We start from the raw sequence: 24,390 nt of genomic DNA, 5'->3' as shown, positions 1-24,390 counted from the left end.
CGATCATTAGCATTGTATCATCAGTGAGTGCAGTACTGGAAAATAACAATTTTGTGCTAATTTGTAGTTTTACTAAGCGAACGTGCTAAACAAACCTAATCGGACACTGTATTAGGTACAGCCTGCTAGTGCCGTATTGTGCGCTTGTCCTCAGAGCTGTTTTTATTCACAGCATAGATTCAAAAGGGGTGCTGGAAACATGCCTCAGAGACTTGTTTCCATGATGACGTGATGGCATCAGTCAGCTGCTGCAGATATGTCAGTTTGCACATCCATTATGAGAATCTCCTCTTTCTCCACATCCCAAGGATGCTCAGTTGAATTGACTGTGTAGGCCTTTTGGGTACCGTGATCTCGGTGTTATGTTTAAAAATAGCAGTCTGAGATGGTTTGAAGTTTGAAACACAGCGCGCTATCCTGCAGGAAGGATCCATCAGAGGATGTGTGCACTGTGGGCATAAAGGGATGACTGCCAACAATCCTCAGGTAGGCTGTGGTGTTTAAATGATGCTCAGGTGGTAACAAAAGATTCAAACTGTACCAAGAAATTATTCCCCACACCATCAGCAGCCCGAACCACTGATATGAAGAGGGATGGATCAGTGCTTTCATGCTGTTTGTCAAATTCTGACCCTACCAATTTCAGCTTTATTTGTCATATGTAAGTTAGCAAAGAGTCAACATTTTCAATGAAATGTGTTTAACCAAGTGCGGTATCATGAGAAAGCTCGCAGTTAAGCAGTTCTCAGATTACTATATGAATGTTGCAACCAAAATTGAGACTTTATCAGATCAGTCGTCGTCTTCTGTCCACTTTTGGTGAATCTGCATGAATTGTAGCCTCAGTTTCCTGTTCTTAGCTGACATCTGGAGCACCCAGTACAATGTTCTGCTTCAAGGTTCAACGTGTTTTGCATTCAGATTCAGAGATGCTCTTCTGCATATCTCGGTTCTGATGAGTGGTCATCCTTTAATTCTTCTTGACCGCTGGTATCAACAAGGCATTTTTGATCCAGATAACTGTCGCTTAATGGTTATTTAATCTATTTCACACTATTCTATTGTGTGAGGTTGTGATATAGTAATATTCATGTTGGTTGTAGGCCACTATGGCCATCACCATGTTATTGTGTCAGAGCCTGAGGGATCTTACTTGGACTAGCTGGAAAGCTACATCTGAAAATTTCATTGGTGGAATACACAGACGATTTATAATGGTAAAGAAACACAGTACTGGGAAATGTGACTGACGGGGCGAAGATGAAATTGCAGTACTGTACATGTTTTCTTGCACTGTCAGAAATATGTGGCTGAGAGAAGGGCAACTGATTCAAACCTTCACTAAGTAATGAGTATGGAAGTTAAACTGTTATTGATCTACTAGAAAAGGAATTGAAGCAAAAGCTACCAGGCCAGATTACATTTTCTGTTTGTGTGAGGAAGGGCATGGTGGAAAAATAATAATAATGCCGAATTAACTATGTGATGACACCTCGTGAATGAGTGAGCTGCTTAAAGTAGCTTTCTGGTTCACACTCCATACCAGTTGGTGGCGATAATGTACCATGGGGCATATGTGGGGCACCCCACATCTTTGAGGTTGCCTTAACTCAGGTGGTGGAGCAGGCCATCAGCTAATTGGAAGTTTAATGGTTAGATCCCTCCAGTTTGTATGCCAAATGTCCTAGCAGGATACTAACCCCAAGTTGCTCTCTGATGCATCTGTAGAAGTATGAATGTGTGTGTGTGCATGTTATATAGGAAGAGAATAGAAGAAAAAAAAAGTGTGAATGAGTTGCATAAAGTGCTATGAGCGCTGAGTAGAAAAGCGCTATATATGAACCATTTACACCTAAGGTAAGGGCATAGTTTGGGCAGCTGTGGGTCCAGAGTATGCCCATATTTGGCTCTGCTTACTGTAGGTTTTCAGTTTTGGAGCTAGTCTGTAGTCGTTTTCATTATTCAGCGTTCTTTGTATGGTAAGCAAATTATGTCCAGACAGCACAAAACTGTTAACTCTCTCTCAGCCACACCACAACACAGAGAAGAAACAGTAAACCGCTCTCACTGAGAAATAAACTGCTGATGTAAAAACAATGCACGTAAAGATTTGACACTATAAAATGCCACGGTTTAACCCCCCCCCCCCCAAAAAAAAACCATTCAAAGTAGGTATCAGGATCGTGCTAAATGGTTTTGCAGTTTAAGTGTCAAAACTCTTTTGTTGCACTTCTGCGTTTTTCTTTTGTCAGAGTTGCAACGTTCAGAATCCGAGTCAATGTACTTTCCATCCCTTCAACAGCTTTCATTTAAAGTAACTCACAAGTACAGCATTACAACATGATATAAAGTCTGCTGCAGAAGTGGCAGCATGAGGTGACATTAGGACATCAAACATGAAGAGTAGTCTCTAACTAAGAGCGTGGTCTGCAGCTCTTTGTTGACTCTGTAACTAAACATAAAAGCTGACATTTCCTCTGTGGTCTGTACAACCAACTCTGAGCAGAGCTCCATTTTTGTGTGTGTGTGTGTGTGTGTGTGTGTGTGTGTATGTTTGTGTCCCTTTGTCTTCCCTGCAGCCTGTATAATGAGTGTATCTGATGATGTATGGCCAGAATAATTACCCCAATGAATTTACAGCACAGTGGTTGCACCAGACACCAACCAAGTCATAAATGAAAGTAATGACGTGAGACTGGCTTCATACTGTGGTGTTAAAAAACAAGAGGAGTATTTGCATTATATGCAACAGGCACCCTCCGCGTTTACAGTCTGGTGTTGTTTAAAACTATTCTTCTAAAAAACAATAATGGTTACAAGACACCACCACTATAAACTTTTCTCAGTCTTTGCGGCAGTGCATTACTTCACCAGTAACCCTGTACTTTCCTGCATCATGCCGTTAGCTGCTTGTGGGGAAGTATGAAGCCACAATACTTCGGTCAGCTGCTCACACACAAGCAAGACAATAAGCCAAAAATCCATTGAAAGTATTGTGAAAATCCGAGACGTATTTCAGAAAGTATTAATGTCGAGCAGTAGCTTGTTGGAGCTGGGCAGCAGTTTGGTTGGTGCAGATCATTCATGTCTATGTTTCACTGAGGTTCGAGTGTTTTTACATTTCTGGTTTTGCAACTTGTCACATGTTCAGATCCATGTCAGGAGCTTATGATAATTAAAAAAACTATATGTGTGAAGCTTATAATTCACCCTAAGCTTTCTGCCCCAGAACACAGGGTTTTTGGGGGGTTTTTTTTGTTATAATGTTCTGTTAGCAGCTTTTTTTTGTTTTTGTTTTTTTCTTCCTGAGGTTCTCTACCTGATATTGTTATTGTGCCTGTGGGTCAGTCTCACTCTTCGGGAATCTGTTAAGCCTGGAGATTATTGGAAAACACTGCATCCCTCTTACCCTGATAGTTGTTGTCCCTCTGCCACAGGACTATCCAAACTGTGTGTTTATCCTTTTCCTCTCCCTCCCTGTGCTCTGTGTTTACACTTTCATTGGATCATTGAATGTCCTGGGACCTTTCTCTTTCCCCAGGTTATTGGTGCCTCATTCCACATGCTTCGAATCAGATTTTTATTTATTTTTTGTACTTATTCTGAGCCCCTCTGTTCTTACCCTCCTGTGTGCATTTTGTTGGCATATCTTTCTCTATGCTGTTTTTTTGTTGTTGTAAAAAGTCTTTCTTTCTCAGCTTATTTTTTGGTTTTAGTGCAGGAGGTAAAGTTTTGTGGCCCAGATCTTTGATTTGCTTGATCATCTTAACACTAGAAGTGTAGTATTTTATTAAAACATAAGTGGCCTTCAAGGCCTCTTGAAACACATTCAAAGCTCTTCTTTGGATATTGGCTGCCTTTTGTTCTGTTCTCTATCAAGATGATCCCACACTGTTTCAATAATGTTCATGTTCTGGGGAGGCCAATCCATGAAAGTATTCCAGTGTGTGTGTTTTTGTTTTTTCTATTGAGGTATGCTTTTACTGTGTTGTGCGTGTGCGTGCACCTAGCCACTTACTGATGTAGCTGTTTGCCAGGCCATGCATCCTGCTGACTCCTGAAAAGGAAATTTTGCAGACCTTTATTGTCCACATGACCTGTTTGTATAGGGTGTGCTGCTAGCACCACACCTTCTATTTTCCGTGGGGTAGTGCCTTCCTAGGTTTTGCAGTGGTTTTTCATCCAGGCGGGGAATGGGCTCCTCTCCTGCAACAAAGATGTTCCCTGCATGCAGTATGCCTTTCCTTCTTGATAGGCTTCTTGACTTTCCTGCCTTGACTGTCATGCTTGCCCAAGCAAGAAGCTCATGCAGAAGTCATGCATAGTGCTGTCTGAATGATGCTTGCCACATCATCCATATAGCTCCGTAGTGGTGGAACCCTCCACCTGATGGTAACTTGATGCCTCTGTCTGCCTGGCCCCTGAGAATTACCTCAAAGGCTACTACAAATAGGATGGGGAAGATGGCGCATCTCATAACTTTTCCACATTCTAGTTCTTGGCATCCAGTCATGAAGCCCTCCAGAGTTGAGCACATGTGCAGGTTACTGAAGTATTTGGTGATTATATGTTGCACACAACACAGGATATGTAAGAACCCCAGTGCAAAGTCTAAAGGTCTGCGCGATACTGAGCCACACGCATTGGTGGTGAGATCTAACTACGCCAGATGCAAGTTGCTCTTCTCTCTCAGCAGGATCTTGTTCCAAATCAGAGAGGAGTGCTTAGTGGAGATAGGAAAGCCTGGGATTCCCACATTCTGGCAGCTTGTATCAACATATCCATTCACCATGATGAAGTCAGTCTCCTTGTTAGGATGGAGAAAAAAACCTTCCTCTTTACGTTCAGCAAGGCGATGCTTCTGAACTGACTGATGGTCTGAAGGCTCTGTTCTTGGGAATGAACACGCCGACAATTTATTATCCTTCTGATGGGACCGGTTGTTTCCTCCAAGCTGTTTTCATCCGCTTCGACAGTGCCCTGAGCACCTGCACGCAGTTCTTAAAGAACTTGTGGGGAACCCCGTTCATCTTTACTATTTGTTGTAAATTCAGCTAAATGGGAACCGAGTGATGTGTTTCTTGTCAAGGTGCTAGATATAAATTGCTTAACCCTTTCATGCATGAATTATGACAACCACAATCAGGAGTTTTTCTTAAGTATATTTATTTATCTTTAGGCATGAAAAAAAGATTTTTGAACTTCATTTTTTTAAACATGTACTTCTCAACGAGTTTTTTACATGTCCACTTAAGCAGACAACTTATGTGTATGGAGTGACACATCAGTGTCAAATGTAGTGGTTTATGTGCAAATATACCATCAACACTGACACAAATACAAGAATACAGCCTTTGAATAGCTGTCCACTGTAGTGACCACTATGTGCGAAAGAGTTATGTTTAAAATTGGGTCTTTGCTAAGTTGTCTCTTATCTTTAAACACAACATCGATTCACCACTTGAGTCAGGTTTCTTTTTAAATACCTGCACGATGAGTAGGTCGGTATAAAGCAGCTTAACAAAACACATTAACAAAAAATAACAGGACTGTACTGAAGATGAGTGAAAGAGCAACTGATGTCCAAAGAAAAACTTTAAAAGACCTTTAGAAAGGCTGGAGAAATTATGTTTCAGACCAAACTATAGGAAAATCTGACTCTTTGGAAGCATAATATAAAGAAATAATGAGTGCCTTTCATAGTACTAGACCTGCTGGTACTGATTATCTTAGTAACAATTTCATTATGACCTGTAAAAAAGTCTTTCAATTCACTTTTTCAGTAGTGGGCCTTTGCTTATTTTAAGCCAGTAAGGCCCGCTAGGGTAAAAAAAGTGGTGCTCTGAACACAAGACATAAAATGCCATGTCTGTCTGACCTGGAACAGAGACTCATCTTCTATTGCACTTCGATTTTATGTGTATTTGAAAACTAAAAACATGGGGATACTACTACTACTAGTAGTAGTAGTTAAGAAGTTATTTTAAAGTAGTAATTCGTGGAATCATTCTGTTCTGTAATGTTATTAGAATAGGAATTAATAATTCAAGCAATACAATAAAAGCAGAGAAGTGAAAAGCACTTCTGTGTGTATAGATGTACAGAATTATCTGTAAACCATACTGAGCAATATGCGGTGGTGTTGCTCTGCTGCACTGAGGCACAGATAAGCAGTGGTCCCAGTTTAACATGCAGATAAGACACAGCTCAGTGCGAGCTCAGTGGTCTCTCTCAGGCTGCATTCAGCCTCTACGCGACTGTTTGGTTTTTGCATTTAATTAGATTTTTTAAAAACACATAATTATATAAGTGCTTTAGTGATGATATTATTTAGAAATAATTCAAGCTTAATGATCATTGCACCTCTTAAGGTCCTCAGAAATTGAAAGCAAAATGACAGTAACCGCATTCAAAGACACATGAGGAAGTGCCGCTTCACACAAACCTCTGTTGCTCACAGGGAAGTGAAACTCCTCGATGGTCACATTGAAATGAATACACTTGGTCATTAGCAGCTGCTACGGATTGCTGCTCCGCTCCTGCGTCTCTCACGAGAATTCCAATGTGCTGTAGGATTTACTGCTAACAACAATTCATTGCCAGGAGGAAAGCGTAATTATCCAGAGATGGGTTTTGGAGAGGACCTGAGGTGTCCACAGGCACATGCAGCAGTGTTGCGACTGCTGGACTCAGAGCTTCTCTTGATGGAAGTCATGAAGAAGTGGATGGGGCAGCGAGCGAAGAGCGAACGGGAATTTTCAGTGCAGCTGCACCACATGACTGGCCTGGCTGAGAAGCTGGACCGACCTCAGGCTAACACAGGACTGGACTACATCAGTCAGCTCAATAAGGTGAGGCCTTGCATATCGCACTGCGCCTGAAGCTTTAGATTTACCTCATCATCTGTTGTTTAGGTGGGAGAATGCCACTGCGCAATAGACTCATTCAGTGCATTTAAAATTAATCTTCTAATTTGATGCACATTTAGATTTTTCCCCCCCAAAAAAGGGTTTGCTTCACTCATGCATCATCAAGTGTTCAATGAGCAAAGTAAAAGAAAAACAGTAATATTAGCTGAGGAAATAAAATACAGAAGTTAGCACATGAATCTAAAACTGTCTTGTGTAGATCTAGAATGCCTCAAATAACCTCACATGACATACTCTAAAAGTAACTCCAGCGACTGCTGAGATCCCATTAGTGTTTAAAATAAGTACAAAGTATATCTGAATGGCATAGCAATGTCTCAACTAAATCTACAAAAGCTTGGTTTGCTTAGTTTCTTTGAAATATTGAAAGCTGACCTACACTTTGTCAAATTAAATGTGTTCTCAAATCAAATCGAGTAAGCACGTCTTTGATTGGCTCATCTGCACACATTGTGAAAACATTTAAAGAACCTACAACCGTGAAATGTGCTGCTGATGCGCTCGAAACTAGTTTTATTTCTGCATCTCAAAGTTTTTTTAAATAATAATTTGGTGGCTTTACCCACCAATAACCATTGCTTATTTGTACTGAATATATTTAGTAGCCTTTATTTTGGTAGAACACTGTGGAGAAGACAGGAGAGCTAGGAGAAAGACCAGGGGAAGTAAACGGCCTCATGATGGATTCAAACCCAAGTCTCTGTAGTATGAAATACCCAGTGAGCTGTATCTGTGTCCAGCATGACTTCATGCATTTTTTAAATCAGTTCCAACTAAGGAACAAATGAGCAAGTCTGGCTCCAAAAGCTGGTTACCAACATGTCAGGTAGTCACGGATTGTTTAGTGAGTTCCATTTATCGGTTTTCTCTTTATGTCCCCACGATGTGTCCCGCTGACTTCTGCCTCTGTCTGTCAGTCCTGGGGAGTGCTGGTCTCACAGACCGAGTCTCTCAGTCAGCTGATGAAAAAGCGCTCTGAAGATCTGCTGGACGGTCCAATCAGCAAACTCACGTTGCTCATCAGAGACAAACAGCAGCTCCGCAAAACGTACGCAGAGCAGTGGAACCTGCTGAGGCAGGAGCTCAACAAGGTGTGTGATTAACACGTGTACACACACACACACACCCATTACTTCAAAAGACATCATTCACACTGGCCTATATTCAGCTTTCGAAGACTTGAACCAGAACAATGACTTGTTGGGACTTCTTTAATTTCCCCGCAGCTTAAGCAATAAACTACACACATATACCACAAGCTAAAATATCTAGCTACTTTCAGTCCTGTCATGAGGCAGATTAAACTACTTTTGTACAGTCACACCTCTAATTATGGGGAAAAAAGCAAGGTGGTTTATTTCTGTGTTAATTTTCACAGCTGTTGCTCTCTAAATGTCCCTTTGTTTTACAGTTTTGCACACTTGTATCCCCACGAATTGAATAAAATAAATAAATAAAGGCGGAACTATATGAATGTTTATTATCAGTGGAAAATAATCTTGGTGCAGGTAAGTGACTACACTTACCTGTTCTACAGCTTTTTGGTCTCTAAAATTAAATATCACTTTGTGTTTACGTGCTTTTTTTGAAAAACAAAACAAAACAAACTTTGTCTAGTATGCAAAGACATCTTCAGCTGGTACAAATTTGTTTTGCAGCCGCTCACGGCCGTTTGAAACAGCACGGCGTACGGCAGGGTCTTCAGGAATTTGCTGAGATAATTGCTGCCTGCTTCTTTTTGTCACTGTGCTCATATCTAAATTGAAAGCAAACACACTAAATTACTTTTTACGAGAACAAAAAAGCAGTCAGAGCGCTAGAATGTTTACATATCCCACAGCACTCATGCAAAACCAGACGTTGGTAGTTGGAAATGTTTGTCTCGTTTTTCCTCATATGTCAACTTGACTTGCAGATGAGTGCTGTGATGGCAGCTTATAAATAGACAGCAGTCAAATGATATGAGATTCAATAGACTGGAAAGAGTGTCTGTAAATGCATTTTGATGCCATCTCATACTGGTAGCTGCCTCACACTGGGTTTTATTACCCAATTACATCAGGCAAATGATGTGTTCATTTTAGTGCAGTTTGAACGCCTGTCTGGTTGTTTGTTTAGTTTAATTTTCCTCCTTTGCTGTGCAGAAAAAGCCCGGTCAGCCTTTGAACCGTTTACATCACCGTGCAGTCACACTAGCGAGAGATTATTTTATATCACGACTGAAACAACGGCGACAGTGAATTTGATTGTATCTGTGATGTTGGTTTGTGTTGGTTTGATTTATTTTTTTGTCGCCAGCCACACAACAAAGGTCAGATCGTTTCCTTATGCTTTTCTCATGTTTTATGTTACTAGTAAAACCTAACACAACAGCAGTCCACTTCCTGTGCTAAATAGTACTGACAGCTTTTCAACCTTAAAGAAACTCGACTTGACACCCATCACACCCACGGCCCTTAAGTTATGTGTTTGTAAAAGATGTTTTATTTTTGTTTTTTAAACCGCTTAAAAATTCTTGGTTTTGTGTCTGTTAGGCACATCGGTAAATGTAGGCGAGTGCTTAGTATCAAGTAAAGCAACAGAAAACTTTAAAAGCAAACTGTTTCAGCTGGTTTTCCTCTGAAAAACAGTTGATTGTAGTTCCGTCTCTCTCTATAACACCTCCAACCATGAATCATTTAGTAAAATCTGTTTTTTAGACCTGCTGCTGTTAAATCTGTGTAATGTACAAGTTCTTTCCATAACTACAGTGACGACACACAGCTTTGTTTGCAGTTACAGGTCCTGACAGGTGAAAAATTCATTTCCTGCTTTGGTGTGTTTTAGATGCTATCATCGCTATAAGGCTGACAATAAAGCGGGGCTATTTCTCTCTGCTACGCTACTCCTGCCTACTGGTCGACAGGTTAGAGGAGCAAGCTTGATGCCCTCTAATTAGATGAGTCATAGAAAAAAAAAAACAAGATGTTATAAATAAATCATAATTGATGCAGAACTCAGCCAACGGAGAACTAAAACAAGGAAGCTAGTTACTGGCATTTTAAAGTCCTTAAACGGGTTGTCTGTAAGCCTGTGTGCTTATTGTAAATTCTTCCTCCCTGCAGTCCCTCCTTCTTGGTTCAGGATTTGTTGGCTTCTTTCCTGTTGCATCAGATTTGGAAGAGCTGCGTTTGGGAAATTGTAGAATAGAGTCGGTATCATCAGTGTAACTGAATGGTTGTTTGATTGCTGCTGTCTACCGTCTTATTAAAAAATGTCATTTTTTTTCTGCAAAAATATTTTTGGTCCACACTTTTCAAAAAGGTCAAAAATGAGCCATGACCTTTCGGTTTTGCTGTTTTTTTTATTGAGTACATTGGGTTTTTCTTCTTTCAGGTCAAATAGTTTAGGGCGAACTATATATGAGGCGGTTTTAACTTTTCATGCCCTGTTTTTTAATTGCCAACACAAAGCCTACGTTATTAGCGTTTTATCACTGTGTTCAAAATGTAAAATGCTGGGTTTTTTTTATGGATTGCTTCAGGTGACACAGACAGAACTGGAGAGGCTAAAGAGCAGCTACAGGCACGCAGTGAAAGATGCAACTCAGGCAAAGAGGAAGTACCAGGAGACCAGCAAAGGTGGGGATTTCTGGTATCACTTATGTTTCTGAATAGAATCGGTTTCATGTTGATGTCACGGTCTGTTTTTTTTTTTTTTGTTTGTTTTCTGCTTTCCTGTGTTTAGTCTGATATGTGTATTTCTATCGTGACCTATATTCTGTGATCATTTTCTGTACTGTGCTTGTGTGCCTGTGCGTGTCTGCAGAAAAAGACCGAGATAAGGCCAAAGAGCGTTACATAAAGGCTTCACTGAAACTCTACGAGGTCCATAATGAGTATGTCCTCTCCGTGCAAGCTGCTCAAGTTTACCATCAGCACCATTACAGTCAGATCCAGCCGGCCCTGCTCAGCGCCCTGCAGACTCTGCAGCAGGAGATGGTGCTCATACTGTAAGATCACACTCGCTGCGTGGATGTTTGGAAGAAAAACAGACACATTAAGAATGACAAGAAGCATTTCTGTACAGTGCTCATATTTACCGGTGCGTCCCTGCGAATCATCTCGGTGTTTTATTTCTGCTCGTCGTCACTCAGATACACATTTGATTGTGGCACGGCACGAATGTTTGCCAATTAATTTCAAATCTTGATAACACTCCACTGCTGCCATCAACAAGCATATCCCACAATCTACAGCAGCAGAACAAATGTTCTAATTACCATATGTGTAACTACAGTACTGTGCAAATGTTTTGAGTCACCACTCACGTCTTTCTATTTTGCTTCAGAGGAGCCAGACGCTTTAAATCGGTCTTGAGCAGTAGTTCTCCAGACTTTCCAAAGGTCATTCAATGTTTTTCTTCAGAAATTGGCTGCTTTTTCACTTCAGTCTAGTTTTTGTGCCAGACCAATTTTTTTGTTTGTTAGGCTGCTTAACAGCGACTTTTTCAAGCATTAAAAAACCTAACTCAAGGAATGAACCAGTGCTGTGTCTACACATCACAGACAATGTTAAATTCTGGGAATTTAGGTAATTAATTTCAATTTCATAGTTAAATCTGTGGACACTGTGTGTCCTGCGCTCGGCGTCAGCTGTCCTAGTATGTGCTGAGGTCATTGATCCACTTCTGGACCTAGAGAAAATGTCCCCCTGCCGCTTTGTGTCTGCAAACCAAGACAGATATTTTTTGCAGTTTTATTATTGTGGTACATTTTTCTGTGTGTAGCCTGTGTGTGTATAAGTGTGGTTTAAAGTAGCTCTGACGTGCATGGAAACTGACGGAGTTGTTTGCCCGTCCAGTTTATACATTGTGGTGTCGACTGGCGTGTCAGGCCTTAAAAACAATTTCCTGCAGATGAACAGAAATAGGAAAAAAACTCCACTTTTCAGCCACTGGTGTTGAAGATCTTGTCAAAATTGATGAAATTATTAACGCTGAAAGGCACTGTCAGATTTTCATCCACTATGCATCACCATCTGGAAAGCATCTGATTGGCAGTGGCCTCATTTGATATAACACTGCAGTAAAAACATGCCTGAATGGAAGAACACACACGCTGGAACTCCATGAGTCATGGACCGGCCTCCCCAGAGCCCGGACCGAATCATTAGTGAAGCAGTGTGGGATCATCTTGACAGAGAACAAACATATTTCCTTTTTTTTCCCCAGCAAAATGTAAAAAAAATGAGAGGTGATTCAAGAGTTTTGCAGAGTACTGCCTGTGTTTTCATTATGAACAAAAGCCTTTTCTGTGCAAACATTACCTACAAAGGCTTGACAGCTTTGAACACTACATGAACGTCTGAGTTTCAAAGCAGAGAGAAGAGTTCTGGGAGTTTAGACAATTAAAGGGTCTGAAAGGGTAAATCATAAAAGTCAAAGACAGAAACAAGCAGTCAAACCAGTAAAATGGATTGGCTGACTTTGGGGGCTCTGGGCAGGAAATGTTTGGCAGAGCTGACAGATCCAGTCTCTGTCTAACGGCTGAGGCTGAAAAACAGGCACTGCTCTCACTTTTATTATATTCTAAACAGGGAATAACAACATAAATATGACAGAGAAAGTGACGTGATGGGATACTTAACCGCAGACAAATCTCTCAAAGGACATTTTCACATCACTAATATGAGGCAACTTGCATCCAGCCAAACTGGAAATTGTGTTACGCTTTGGCAAATGAAAAGACGCAAAGTGATATATTTGCGCTTCGCATTGTGTCATTCTGTTTTCATCCTTCCAGAAAGGAGATCCTGCAGGAGTATTTTGACATCTGCACTCTCCTCCATCATGAAGTGGTGCGGATCCACAGAGAGATGGCATCAGCTCTAACAGCCATCGATCCTCACAGAGAGTATGAGAGCTTCATCCATCAGAACAGGTACGCAGAGGCGGACCGTTTCTGCTCAGCAACATGGCAATCACGGAAGCTTACCCTTCAGAGAAATGATACTGTGGACTGTGTGTCTGAAGGTCTGTGGGGGAGATTCCTGCCTGTGCCGATTTTGACCACAGCCTTCTGGAGGACACCGAGCAGCTAAGCACTAAGGAGATTGAACTGAATGACCTCACCCTCGAGACGATCCAGCACAAGTGAGAACAACAGTGCAATCGCATTCAGATTTCGTTTGTTAATCTTGCAACAGCTTCCTCCACACGGCTAACTCGTGTTCCTTTAACCTCCCGTTAACCTTCCCTTTCTGTTTTATATATGAAGTGCTTCCTCTTCACCTGGGATTTCTGTCTTCTTCTCACAGACTGACTACGATAGAGGAGGAGCTCCTGGACCTGGCTCGGTCTCTGGGCTCTCAGCAGACTTCAGTTGAGCAGCTGGAGCTGGAGTTAGGGGAAGAGCAGGAAGGTGTCAAAAAGGGCCAGAGGTGAGCAGACCACACCAGGCTGATGCTGAGCTGTCAGAGATTAGAGAGGGGGGTTCACAATGGAAAAAATACACTGTCCTGTGGTAGCTGTGAAGACAAATTACTAAAGTTTGCCTCAGTGGGCAGTCCTTCCCATCGGGGGAGTTCAGTGTGCTGTTGGCTGTGCAACGGCTAATAACCAGTGTGGTCTCAGCGGGCCATAAGTGCCTTATGAATTATAATACAGCAATATGTTGAGAGTTATGGAGCCCAAACCCTCTCATTTGTCTTGGTTGATGAGGGTGTCTAAAGGTGTTAGAGCCATACAGACCCGGGGGAGTGATCGAGTCATTAACGGGCTCTTGAAGGACAAGTGGAAACAATGTGTTTATATGCAACAGAGTCTGCATTATCAAAGGCAGCTGGGAGCACATATGGTGCAGGTGGTGGGGTGAGGTGACACTGACCTTTGCTTTGCATGGTGAAGAAACATTTTGCAAATCAACGGTGAAGAAACATTTTGCAAATCAACAGTGAAAAACTGAATTAAGGTGACCTAACCTGACCTCAGATGTCAGCCTGAGTAGTTCAGAGGGTCGGATCTCCAGCATTTTGAGGTCTTTGCAAATGTTTTCTTGAGTGAAACTTTCTTTGGTTCTAATGAGTGTAAGCACAGCTGATCAATCATCTTCATGTGCGCATTAATCATTTTGTTTATAAACACCTGGTTAGTAAAAATTCCTACAGTTTAAAACCCAAACATCTGGGCTCGCCTGTTCTTGAATTAAGCCATAGACCATAAACTTTTTGTCAGTGGAGATCCTAAATGCTTTTTTCTTTTCTGGGATTAGGTCTAATCTACATTTCTGTGATGATGACGAACCTGGGGCAACTTGTTTCTGATGAGCTTCAATGTCCAGCCCGTTCTCTCATTTAATGGCCAATTTAAGGGAACAAAGCACATAGAATTTTATGTTGTCATTAAAGGCTGTGTGATGATATGACGGCGTGTTGGGTGTCACCGGGGAAAAAACAAACAACAAAAACAATGTGATCTCCGGGTCAACCAAGCATGATTAGATTCTCCGCTGCACCTGCGCTCATATAAACATCCTCTGTGGTAATTAGCCATACACATGCTTAATCAACGTCCCATACACATATAGATGATGAACAGTTTCTTGTCAATTACTCAGCTCTCAGTGCCTCAGAGGAGAAATAATGTAATTCTGATTGTGGTGTTTGTAGTGTGTGCTGCACTTAGAGGTACTTAACAGGGAAGACCGAGTACATACGGAGGTTGATTAAGTACAAAACCTATTCTGAAAAAAGTTGAGACGCTGTATAAAATGTAAATAAAAACAGAATGCAATGATTTGCAAATCTCATAAACCCGTATTTTAGTCAAATTACAACATAGGAAACATTTCAGTTTCTAGAGCAGCATATGATCTGGATGATGTCTCAGTGAAGACGCTGCATATTTTCATGCTGTTGTTAAAGAAGGGGGGATGCTGCAAAGTGGTAAACATGGCCCTGTCCCACATTTTTTGAGATGTCTGGCATCATTGTCTAAATAATAATGTTTTCTTACAATGGTACATGTTCTGAGTTTAAACATTTGTTATGTCTTTTATATTCCATTGTGAATATAATATGGGTTTATGAGATTTCCATCCTGGTTTTATTACATTTTTGCGCTGTATTTCAGCTTTATTTGAGATGGGTTTGTTTCCAGGTGTCATTTGAGGTACAAATACCTCAAAAGATAAAAATCCTCAGATAATGAGGTGAAACAATTCTGTTTGTTTGTTCACTGTTGGGGTTTTATAAGTCTTATAGGCTCATTATCAGCATCTTAAGCATATGAATCAATATCAAGAACTGCAAACCTGCACAAGCAGGCGTTTTATTGATTTCTGTGCGCTTCTGTTTATTTCTGTCACTTGTGTTGTGATGCTGCACTTTGCTTTGTCCAGGGTCTACCAGTTCAGCAAGAGACATGCGATGGAAGAGTGCCGGCAGCAGGTCGCCCTAACTCAGGGCCAGAGAGCCAAACTGGAGGTTCAGAGGCTTCTTCTGAAAGAGAAACTGGACAAGCTGGGCTCCAGAGAACCTCCCTCTGCTCTGAATCTGGACACAGATACTGTTTCACTTTCATCCAGCACGAGCAACGTATGTCCTCGCTGACAGCAGCTTTCCCTCCTTTGTCTTTGATTAGCTCCTAATTACTGGTCCTGTCACTGGGCCAGCTGTACAAAATAAGCTGTGTGTTGCATGTAAACTCTGAAAACAACATGCTGAATTATAAAGCAGAAAAGCAGTTAGTCTTTCTGTAAGTCACAGACAGTTATCCTTTAGGCATGGATTGTACTTAACACTCAGAAAGTGTCAATCTAGTATTTTCCTCCAGGCTTTTGCATAAAGTTGCTAGCATGGAAAGAAACTCCAGTTTATCTATCTTCAGGCCAAACGCTACAAACTTGTGCTGTGCACCCAATCCTTTGTTACACTCTCACAGATCAATCATCCTAAATAATTTAATAGAGCCGGAGCAGCCTGATGTTGTCTTGCAGTTAGCGCTTAACCTGAAAAGCATATGAGCAAAGTGAGACATGACAATTCTAATGCCGACAGTAGACCTTGATAGGTTTTTTGTGACATGCGTAAAAAGCTCTGCGTCTTTTTTTTTGTCTTTTTTTTTTTCAGGACCACACTCCACCCAGGGTCCTTGTGGAAGGGATATTGAACAATCTCAGCAACCTCTTTAAACCCAAATTTGAGGTAAGTTAGTAATTAAATTGCAATTAACGCACAATAATTACAGTGACCGATAGAGAAGCTGCAATTGTAGCAACCTTTATGGTACATGCTAGTTTCTTTCTAAGGAAGGATGTTCGAGTGGAAGTTTTCTTCCCCCTCATCACTCTTGAACTTCTCTATTTCTACACAGTCCCCCCCCCCTTTTTTTTTTTTTTTTTTTAAACCACAGAACAATTGATCATGTTCTGGAGGAAATGGCAGCATCTCAGAGTACATCCTCTGAGTGGTTGAGCTTGCTCAGGCACACAATCTGTCTTTGGGGTCTCGTGCTCATGACCGTGCTTTGGGATTTTGACCGCCAAGTTTCTTCTTTCAAAATTCTTCTTGACCTCAAACCAAGCTCACTTTTCAGGCAGCCAGTGTACATTTAATCGTTTAATCATTCCTGAAAGACAGAAGCACTCAGGGAACCCGTGACACAGCTGCACAGTAACTCTGAATGGCCTGAAAAAAAACCCCCACCCTTTCTCACTTTTTATTGATTTATTGTTAAATCAGCTGGAAACGGATATATATAAAATTGTGTGCATGCTCCAAAAGATCATATCAGGTGAGTAATATTTTAATGCCCATATTGTGCTGTACTGTGAATCTGAACTATTTGCTATTTTTGTATGAACTACTTCTCCTTCTGTCTACCGGCCCTGTGGTACCCCGGGGGCACGAAAGCGGTGTGGTTATACTTTAAAGTTTTACAGACTCTTCTTTGATGTGCTTCCATTTAATCTCTGCAGATTCACCCAAAATCTATCCCTTCCCATTCTTATTGTTTCATTATTCATGTTGGCTTTTAAAGACCCTGCTTTTCTCTTTTCCTGCCTCCAGGTGCCTCCAGTCCTCAGTCTGGTGAAAGAAGTGGATCGTCCTCTGGGGCAGCAGGACTGGTACCACGGTGCCATTCCCAGACTGGAGGTCCAGCAGCTGCTGAAGAACGATGGTGACTTCTTAGTGAGGAAGAGTCAAGAGAAGCAGGGTTACGTGCTTTCTGTGCAATGGGAGGGCTCCTGTAAACATTTTCTCATCCAGAACACAGAAGTAAGTGAATCTAAAGTGTTTTTGAAGACACTATTTATACATTGCACGTTCTTGCATCATTCACTTCCTTATTAAGGTTTTTTCTCCACTTTTTCAATATGCAAAAAAAAGAGCAATTCTTTCTGTTACTGTTGTAATATGTGGCCTAAAAAGTAAATGTGAGAAAATAAAACTTGTTATTGTAAACTAAGCTTTAAACATTTTTTTTTTGGATAATGAGTCTTTTGTTTTTTAAATTCGGTAAGTTAATTTAAAAAACAAAAGACTTAAGTTTGTCTTCAGTACGCCTCTGTAAACCTCTGCTTCTCCATGTGTGCCAGTAGAATATGTACCGTCTGGATGGAGAAGGCTTTCCCAGCATCCCTCACCTGATCCATCATTTGCTGAACTCTCGACAGCATATTACCAAGAGGTGTGAAGTTGTGCTAAAGAAAGCTGTAGTAAAGGTAAAGTGACACACACAGACACACACCACACACATATGTTTGTCTTTAGATTAGAATAGCTTGTATCTGCTTACTGCAGACTTGTTATAATCTTTAGTACAACTTTAAATTTGTCCAAGACATGCTCTCATGTTATGTGCCAACAATAGGACACACCACATGTTTTTCTGTTGCTCTAAGGCTGTGTAGCTCCTGTTTTTTCACATATGTACTCATAAACTTGTCCTCTGCTGGCTTTTCCCTTAAACACTTTAATAGTTTAAAACTATTAAAATCACTGTGTGTTTCTCTTGCTTCATTTTTAACCCTTTTAGGACAAGTGGGTCCTGGAACATGATGATATTATCTTGGGACCTCTCATTGGACGGGTGTGTACACTTGACTTTTACTAACAGAATTATGCAAGTAAAGTAAAATGTATTCAGAGTTTTATTTGTGGCCAAAACTTTGCTTAGCAAAGTCATTTACGTGTTATAGCGTATGCCGTTCATTTTAGTACAAGTAAAATATTTAGTTTTAGACTAAAACGACGATGATGGTGGTGATGATGCTAACTTCCTCATGTGAACATTTTATTGAGCTTTAAATATGATGTAGACATGTTTGTATAAAAATGGGACTAATTCCTTAGCAGCTGGTACAGTGTTGTTGCTCTGTAGCTCTGAAAATGAAATCTAAAAGTCTGCACTTAAATTGTGATGCACGTTAGACTGATTGCTTTGGTTCAAATTTTGTTGTGGAGAAAAAAATCCTGAAATTGTCAGTACAGGAACTGACCAGGGCAGCACGGTGGCATGGTGGTTAGCACTGTTGCCGCACAGCAAGAAGGTCCTGAGTTCAATTCCAACATCAGGCCGGGGTCTTTCTGTGTGGAGTTTGCATGTTCTCCCTGTGTTTGCGTGGGTTCCCTCCGGGTACTCCGGCTTCCTCCCACCATCCAAAGACATGCAGCTTGTGGGCATAGGTTAATTGATTAATCCAAATTGTCACTAGGTGGGAATGTGTAAATGAATGTGAGTGCGAATGGTTGTCTGTCCCTGTGTGTTAGCCCTGCGACAGACTGGCGACCTGTCCAGGGTGTACCCCGCCTCTCGCCCTATGACAGCTGGGATAGGCTCCAGCGCCCCCCGCGACCCTGAAAAGGATAAGCGGAAGCGAATGGATGGATGGAGGAACTAACCATATCTGCTAGCTTTAACTTCCCTGACAATTTCAGCTCCGTGTGGTAAATTGGTTGAAACAATGACCAGTTAAATTCAATAATAGTGTACGTGTGGCTTAGTTCATGATCGAAATTGATAGTACCGTATTTTAAATGGTTTGAGCTTTAGGTAGAAATGCTCTTTGCTCAGTAGGAAGACAGAATTAGATTAGTACTAATCGTGTTCGTGATGGCACTGCACAGGGTAACTTTGGAGAGGTGTACAGCGGCCGTTTACGCACCGATAACTCTCCTGTAGCTGTGAAGTCTTGTAAAGAGAACCTAGCCCCAGAGCACAAGAGTAAGTTCCTGATGGAAGCCAGGTCAGTACACATGCACACACACACACGTTTCCATTACAGTAAATCACATCACAGTGACCTGTTTTAATTTCCTGAACAACTTATTTAAGTTGTGGCCTGCCAGAGAAGAGGCAGGCCCAAATCTTACCATGCAAACAGATTTACTGTGAAGTAAATGGCCTGCATTTGTATAGCGCATTTTCTAGTCCTTAAGGACCCCAAAGCGCTTTACACTACATTCAGTCATTCACCCATTCACACACGGGCGATGGCAAGCTACATTGTAGCCACAGCTGCCCTGGGGCGCACTGACAGAGGCGAGGCTGGCGGACACAGGCAGGTACACAGGCGCCACCGGGCCCTCTGACCACCACCAAATATGGGGTTAGTATCTTGCCCAAGGCATGCAGCCAGGAGGCAGCCTGGGATCGAACCACCGACCTTCTGATTAGTGGCTGACCTGCTCTGCCACCTGAGCTACAGCCACCCCAAGTAAGTACCCTTACTGCATGGGGTCAGAATTACAATTGTAAGTAAGCAGCTGGGTTGATAATCAAATCAACTTACTGGATTACTCAATCAAGATTTGATTATGTATGTTCAAGTGGCATCTGAACAAACCACAACGCTTCTGAGACCTAAAGCGGCTGCAAAGTGCCACATTTAAAAAAAGCCAATCACAGCATATCAGCACCAACACCTCATACCAACTGTCATGGGTGGAGGTGGTGGAGATTTGTGCTTGGTTTGCACCAACGGGGCCTGGGCTACTTGCAGTCTTTTCAAGTGTGAGGCCATCTGTCCAACACATCCCAAAATTGGGTCGTGCAACAGGTCAATGATCCCAAACACAGCAGCAAATTTACAACAGAATGGCTGAAAAGAAAAATAATCAATATTTTGCAGTGACCCAGTTAAAGTCCAGACCTCAACCACAATGAGATGCTGTGGTGGGATCTCAAGACAACTGTGCATGAACAAATGCCCACAAACCTCAGTGAACTGACGCAACGGTGCAGAACTGAGTGGCCAAACATTCCTCCACAATGATCTGAGAGGCTGATAGCATCATCCAGACAACAATTAGGTCAAGCTTGTAGAAACCACCTTTCTGCTAAAGGTGCTTTCTACAAGCTACTGAATCATGGGATGTACTTGGTTTTTCACAGAGGTTCAGGACTTCCTGTGAAAACATTTTCACAGCTCTGCTATTTTTCTGTTTTATTAAGCTGTGAGGACCACCACAGCTTAATAAAGAACAGTGCAAACATATATAAACCTGTTTACAAATGCAACTGTCAAAACTCTTCACTGCTTAAAAAAAATTGGTATATATATATATATATATATTTTTTTTTTTAAATTTTGTTTAAATGAACATTAGTCTTTAAATGTTCCTTTTTGTTGATAATGTTATAATATTCTGCCCATAAGTTTACAGGCTAAAATAAACGATTGCTAGTTTATTGTGAAGAGAAATCAGTGATGGTGTATAGACAAGTGGATTTACATTTATCAACTTTTTTGACCCTCACACAACAGCACTAAAATGTCTTCAGTATCCAAAAAGACTCAGACTGGTCCTTCAACATAGTGCACGTGTAACCAATATGTCAGCTTATCAAAGAATAAAACGTGAAACTGTATCAACTGAGGACAATTTATTCAGAGTTTTACAGCAGTTTAGCATCTGTGTCCAATATCTCATACCTTTTAGTGGACTGAAGCGTGTATGTTCTTAACAGCATCAAAACACCATCATCACCTTTCCCACATCCGCCATGCATTTAGAATTTAAAGGAAACTGCACTCACTCCAACAATAACCAAAACTTCCCATTGAGCGCGTTTGGGGAAATCTAAATTTCGGTCCACTTTAACTGATGATCAGAATTGAAACGGAAAGAAAAAAAATTCTTGCATTAGTTACAACACTTCCCCTTATGTTGTGTTACAACTCATTTCTGCTTAACCTTGGGACACGTGCAAATGTCCTTACAGTTACTGTGTCGGGTCTCCGTCCATAAAAAACAAACTATGATGGTTCTCAACATCAAAGTAAGAGAATGTCTGTAAATAGTCCTCGAAATAAAATTGTAGAAGCTGGCCAGCAGACTTAAAAAAAAGTATGCACATAGAGCTCTACATGAAAAGTATCTATGAGTTGTTTGATTGAAATACTTAATCAAACAGGAGAAAATGTAGCAGCTGCTGCTCGCTCTTCTCAGTGGTCCGTGTTGAAGACCGGAAAAGAAAGTCTGCTCAGTAGCAGGAGGATAAATGATAGTGATTTGAAGGCTATCACGAGTGAAATGTTCACAGCAGGCTCACACAAGCTACGTGAGCTCATAGCCCCTCTCGCCAGAGGTGACACTACCACCCTGTCATGAAACGGCAGTAGATCAACAACATCATAATACTTTCTATAAATTTAGCACATAGTGCACAGAACTGAATGTAACTGTACAGTAGACATCAGACAAGTAAACTAACAGCGGGTTACACACGCACACACCTGTCTTGTGTGTTGTCTAGGATCCTGAAGCAATACGATCACCCTAACATTGTGAAGCTTATTGGGGTGTGCACGCAGAAACAGCCCATCTACATTATCATGGAGCTCATTCAAGGTAAATGTGATCTTGTTAGACACGGTTTTTATGTCTTTCAACATGTCAACTCGGTGCCTTCAAAGATTTATTGAACCATTTTCACCACCCACTTTGTTCCTCCATCATCGTTCTCGCTCTCCGTATGTGTGTGTGTCTTTACACTTTTCAAGGTGGTGATTTTCTCTCCTTTTTGCGCACTGAGGGTCACAGTCTGATACCGAAGATGCTGGTCAAAATGACTGAAAATGTCGCATCTGGCATGGAGTACCTGGAGAGCAAAAAGTGCATTCACAGGTTGGTCAGACGATCACGCCGCTTTTATCTAATCTTTGAATCAGCCACGTGCAAATCTGTGACTTCAGCAATAAAGATTCTGCAATGCTCACTATTCATTTCCTTCACAGTTGCAGTCAGCTTAATCTTTCCTCATTGTTAACATGCCGGAATGCATAATGTTCACCTCTGTGTTCGGTTTGATAAATACTACATATTAAACGTTCATTTGAATACAGTGCAGTGTGGTTTCAGCAACAACTAAAGTGGTGCATCGCTCATGTACATGCAGGTGGATTTTCAGGTTTTTACTGTACACTTTACAAAGCATCACCCACCTTCCCAAGCTTTCACTTCACCTAACTGTTAACTGCACTTATCTGTAGCAGTTCCCCATATGTTGAGTAGCAGTAAAATGCTTGCCTTAAGTAAAGCTTCAGCTCAGCATCATATAAGGTGTCACACTGTAATCTCTAGAGAGATGTGCACAGAAAGATATTTAAGCAAATACAAGTTTCCAAATAAAAATAAAATCACTTTACAATAAAAACAAATAATGTGGCTGAAAAGTACCAAAACAGAAAGGCTTAATAAAGACAGAGGAGAACTACAGACATGATCCATGGCAGGAAAAATCTGCTTTACATTATTTCTTAAATACCATAGTCCTTGATGGCCTAAGGCTCCTGTTTAGGACCTTAAAGGAGTGCCTCCTAAACCCCTTTATACTGGTAGTAAGATTTATATATTAGATCTAAGGACCTGATGCAAAAATATCGAACTGGGTGTGATGAGACCGTTCTGAACATTTTTAATGACTGAGGAGAAAAACCAGCTCACAGCCCTGATTGTAACTACGCATCCTCCAAAGACCACAGAGCTGTGTAGGAGTTGCTTACAAAGATCAAACGTTGGGTTTTTGTGAGTAGCCTGCAAACAAAGCTTGCATTAAAAGACGAGACCATCTACAAACACATTCTGAAAACTCGACCATTTCCTTTAATTCAGCAATACGTATGCATGTATATATATTTAAGTAAATGATATACTGCATTCAGAATTGTTGTAGTGTTTTGGGGATATCTACAAATTGAACGTGGCCTCGGTGGCTGGCTGTAGGGGCACTAGAGGAGAGGAGGAGGTTGTGACATCCGGCTCATTACAGCAGCACTTGTATGGTTTGCCCAGCAGGGACGGATCAGACAGGCTGCTGGTAGCTGCTCAGCCTGTAACGCTGCATGTCAAATGGCACTCGCACACAACACAGAGATATGATAGGAACACCTCTCGTTTAAGTGCCATCTGTTCTGTTTTTTCATACAGAGCATGATTTTTTTTATGTTTCATTTGTTTCCACTTTTCCCCAGCCTCCATCCCTCTTACATTTCCTGTCTTGTGCTTTTTAAGGGACCTTGCAGCTAGAAACTGCCTGGTCGCAGAAGGCAACGTGGTGAAGATAAGTGACTTCGGGATGTCCCGTCAGGAAGATGACGGAGTCTACTCTGCAGAAGGCGGTCTCAGACAGATCCCTGTCAAATGGACAGCTCCTGAAGCCCTGAACTATGGTGCATCATTAGTGCCTCTGCCATAATACCACAACCAGACACATTTCTCCGGTTTCTACTGCCAACAGCCAGTTAAATACTCACAAAGAGCTGCGCCTATACCTTTGCTTACACTGCCCCCTGCTGTTGTTTTCAGGTCGTTATACCACAGAGAGTGACGTCTGGAGCTTTGGCATCTTACTGTGGGAGACCTTCTCCATGGGAATGACCCCCTACACCAGCATGACCAATCAACAGACACGTGAAGAGGTGGAGAAAGGTGAAGACGATAACGTGTCAAAGTGTTTGTGTTCACGTGACATTCAGGAGAATTCCTGCTGTCATTGTGATTGATTTTGACACTGATACATTTTCTGAGTCTCACGTGTATCAGAAAGCACGTTTACTGCCATCTGACCATCTCTCTCCCTGTTATGCTTCTCTGTGATGTGCTTCAGGGTACCGTATGCCTGCTCCGCACGGCTGCCCCATTGAAATCTCCAGGATTATGAACAGCTGTTGGCAGTATGATCCCAGAAACAGACCATCTTTTAAGAAACTCCGAATCGATCTCAATGCCATATACAGCAAAATTATATAATACACTCTTGTAAGTTGGATGTGTTTTAGACATTATTTTTTTGTTAGGTTGTATTTGTTCTTTCTAAAAATAGGTTGAGATTTAATATGAATACTAAAAGTAAAAATAAAAGGTCTAATTAAAACTTGATAAGTTGTGTAGCATTTCTTTTTAGACTTACTGCTGAAAATGAGAAGAAAGAAGTGCTGATGTGTGGCCTTGTAGAGCATAAGCTTGCCAGGTGGGGG

General features: G+C 41.3%; 1 protein-coding gene across 1 annotated transcript; it reads left to right on the top strand.

The window, feature by feature from the left end:
- Positions 1-6,520: 6,520 nt before the first annotated feature.
- fes (FES proto-oncogene, tyrosine kinase) lies at positions 6,521-24,163 on the top strand. Its single transcript, XM_087844363.1, has 18 exons — positions 6,521-6,851; positions 7,847-8,020; positions 10,453-10,549; positions 10,737-10,920; positions 12,712-12,849; positions 12,942-13,061; positions 13,226-13,348; positions 15,307-15,502; positions 16,037-16,111; positions 16,976-17,185; positions 17,509-17,631; positions 17,946-17,999; positions 19,037-19,155; positions 21,669-21,763; positions 21,916-22,039; positions 23,426-23,583; positions 23,720-23,842; positions 24,021-24,163. The coding sequence occupies exons 1-18, from the start codon at positions 6,627-6,629 to the stop codon at positions 24,161-24,163; spliced, it is 2,481 nt and encodes an 826-aa protein (XP_087700489.1). The 5' UTR covers positions 6,521-6,626.
- Positions 24,164-24,390: the final 227 nt, after the last annotated feature.

This window comes from Neolamprologus brichardi, chromosome 1 (genome assembly GCF_056152115.1).
Source record: "Neolamprologus brichardi isolate AB-2024 chromosome 1, ASM5615211v1, whole genome shotgun sequence".
In the NCBI taxonomy this organism is placed as follows: Eukaryota; Metazoa; Chordata; class Actinopteri; order Cichliformes; family Cichlidae; genus Neolamprologus; species Neolamprologus brichardi.
The sequence above is the reverse complement of the archived record's forward strand: the minus strand, read 5'-3'. Positions and strand labels throughout refer to the sequence as shown.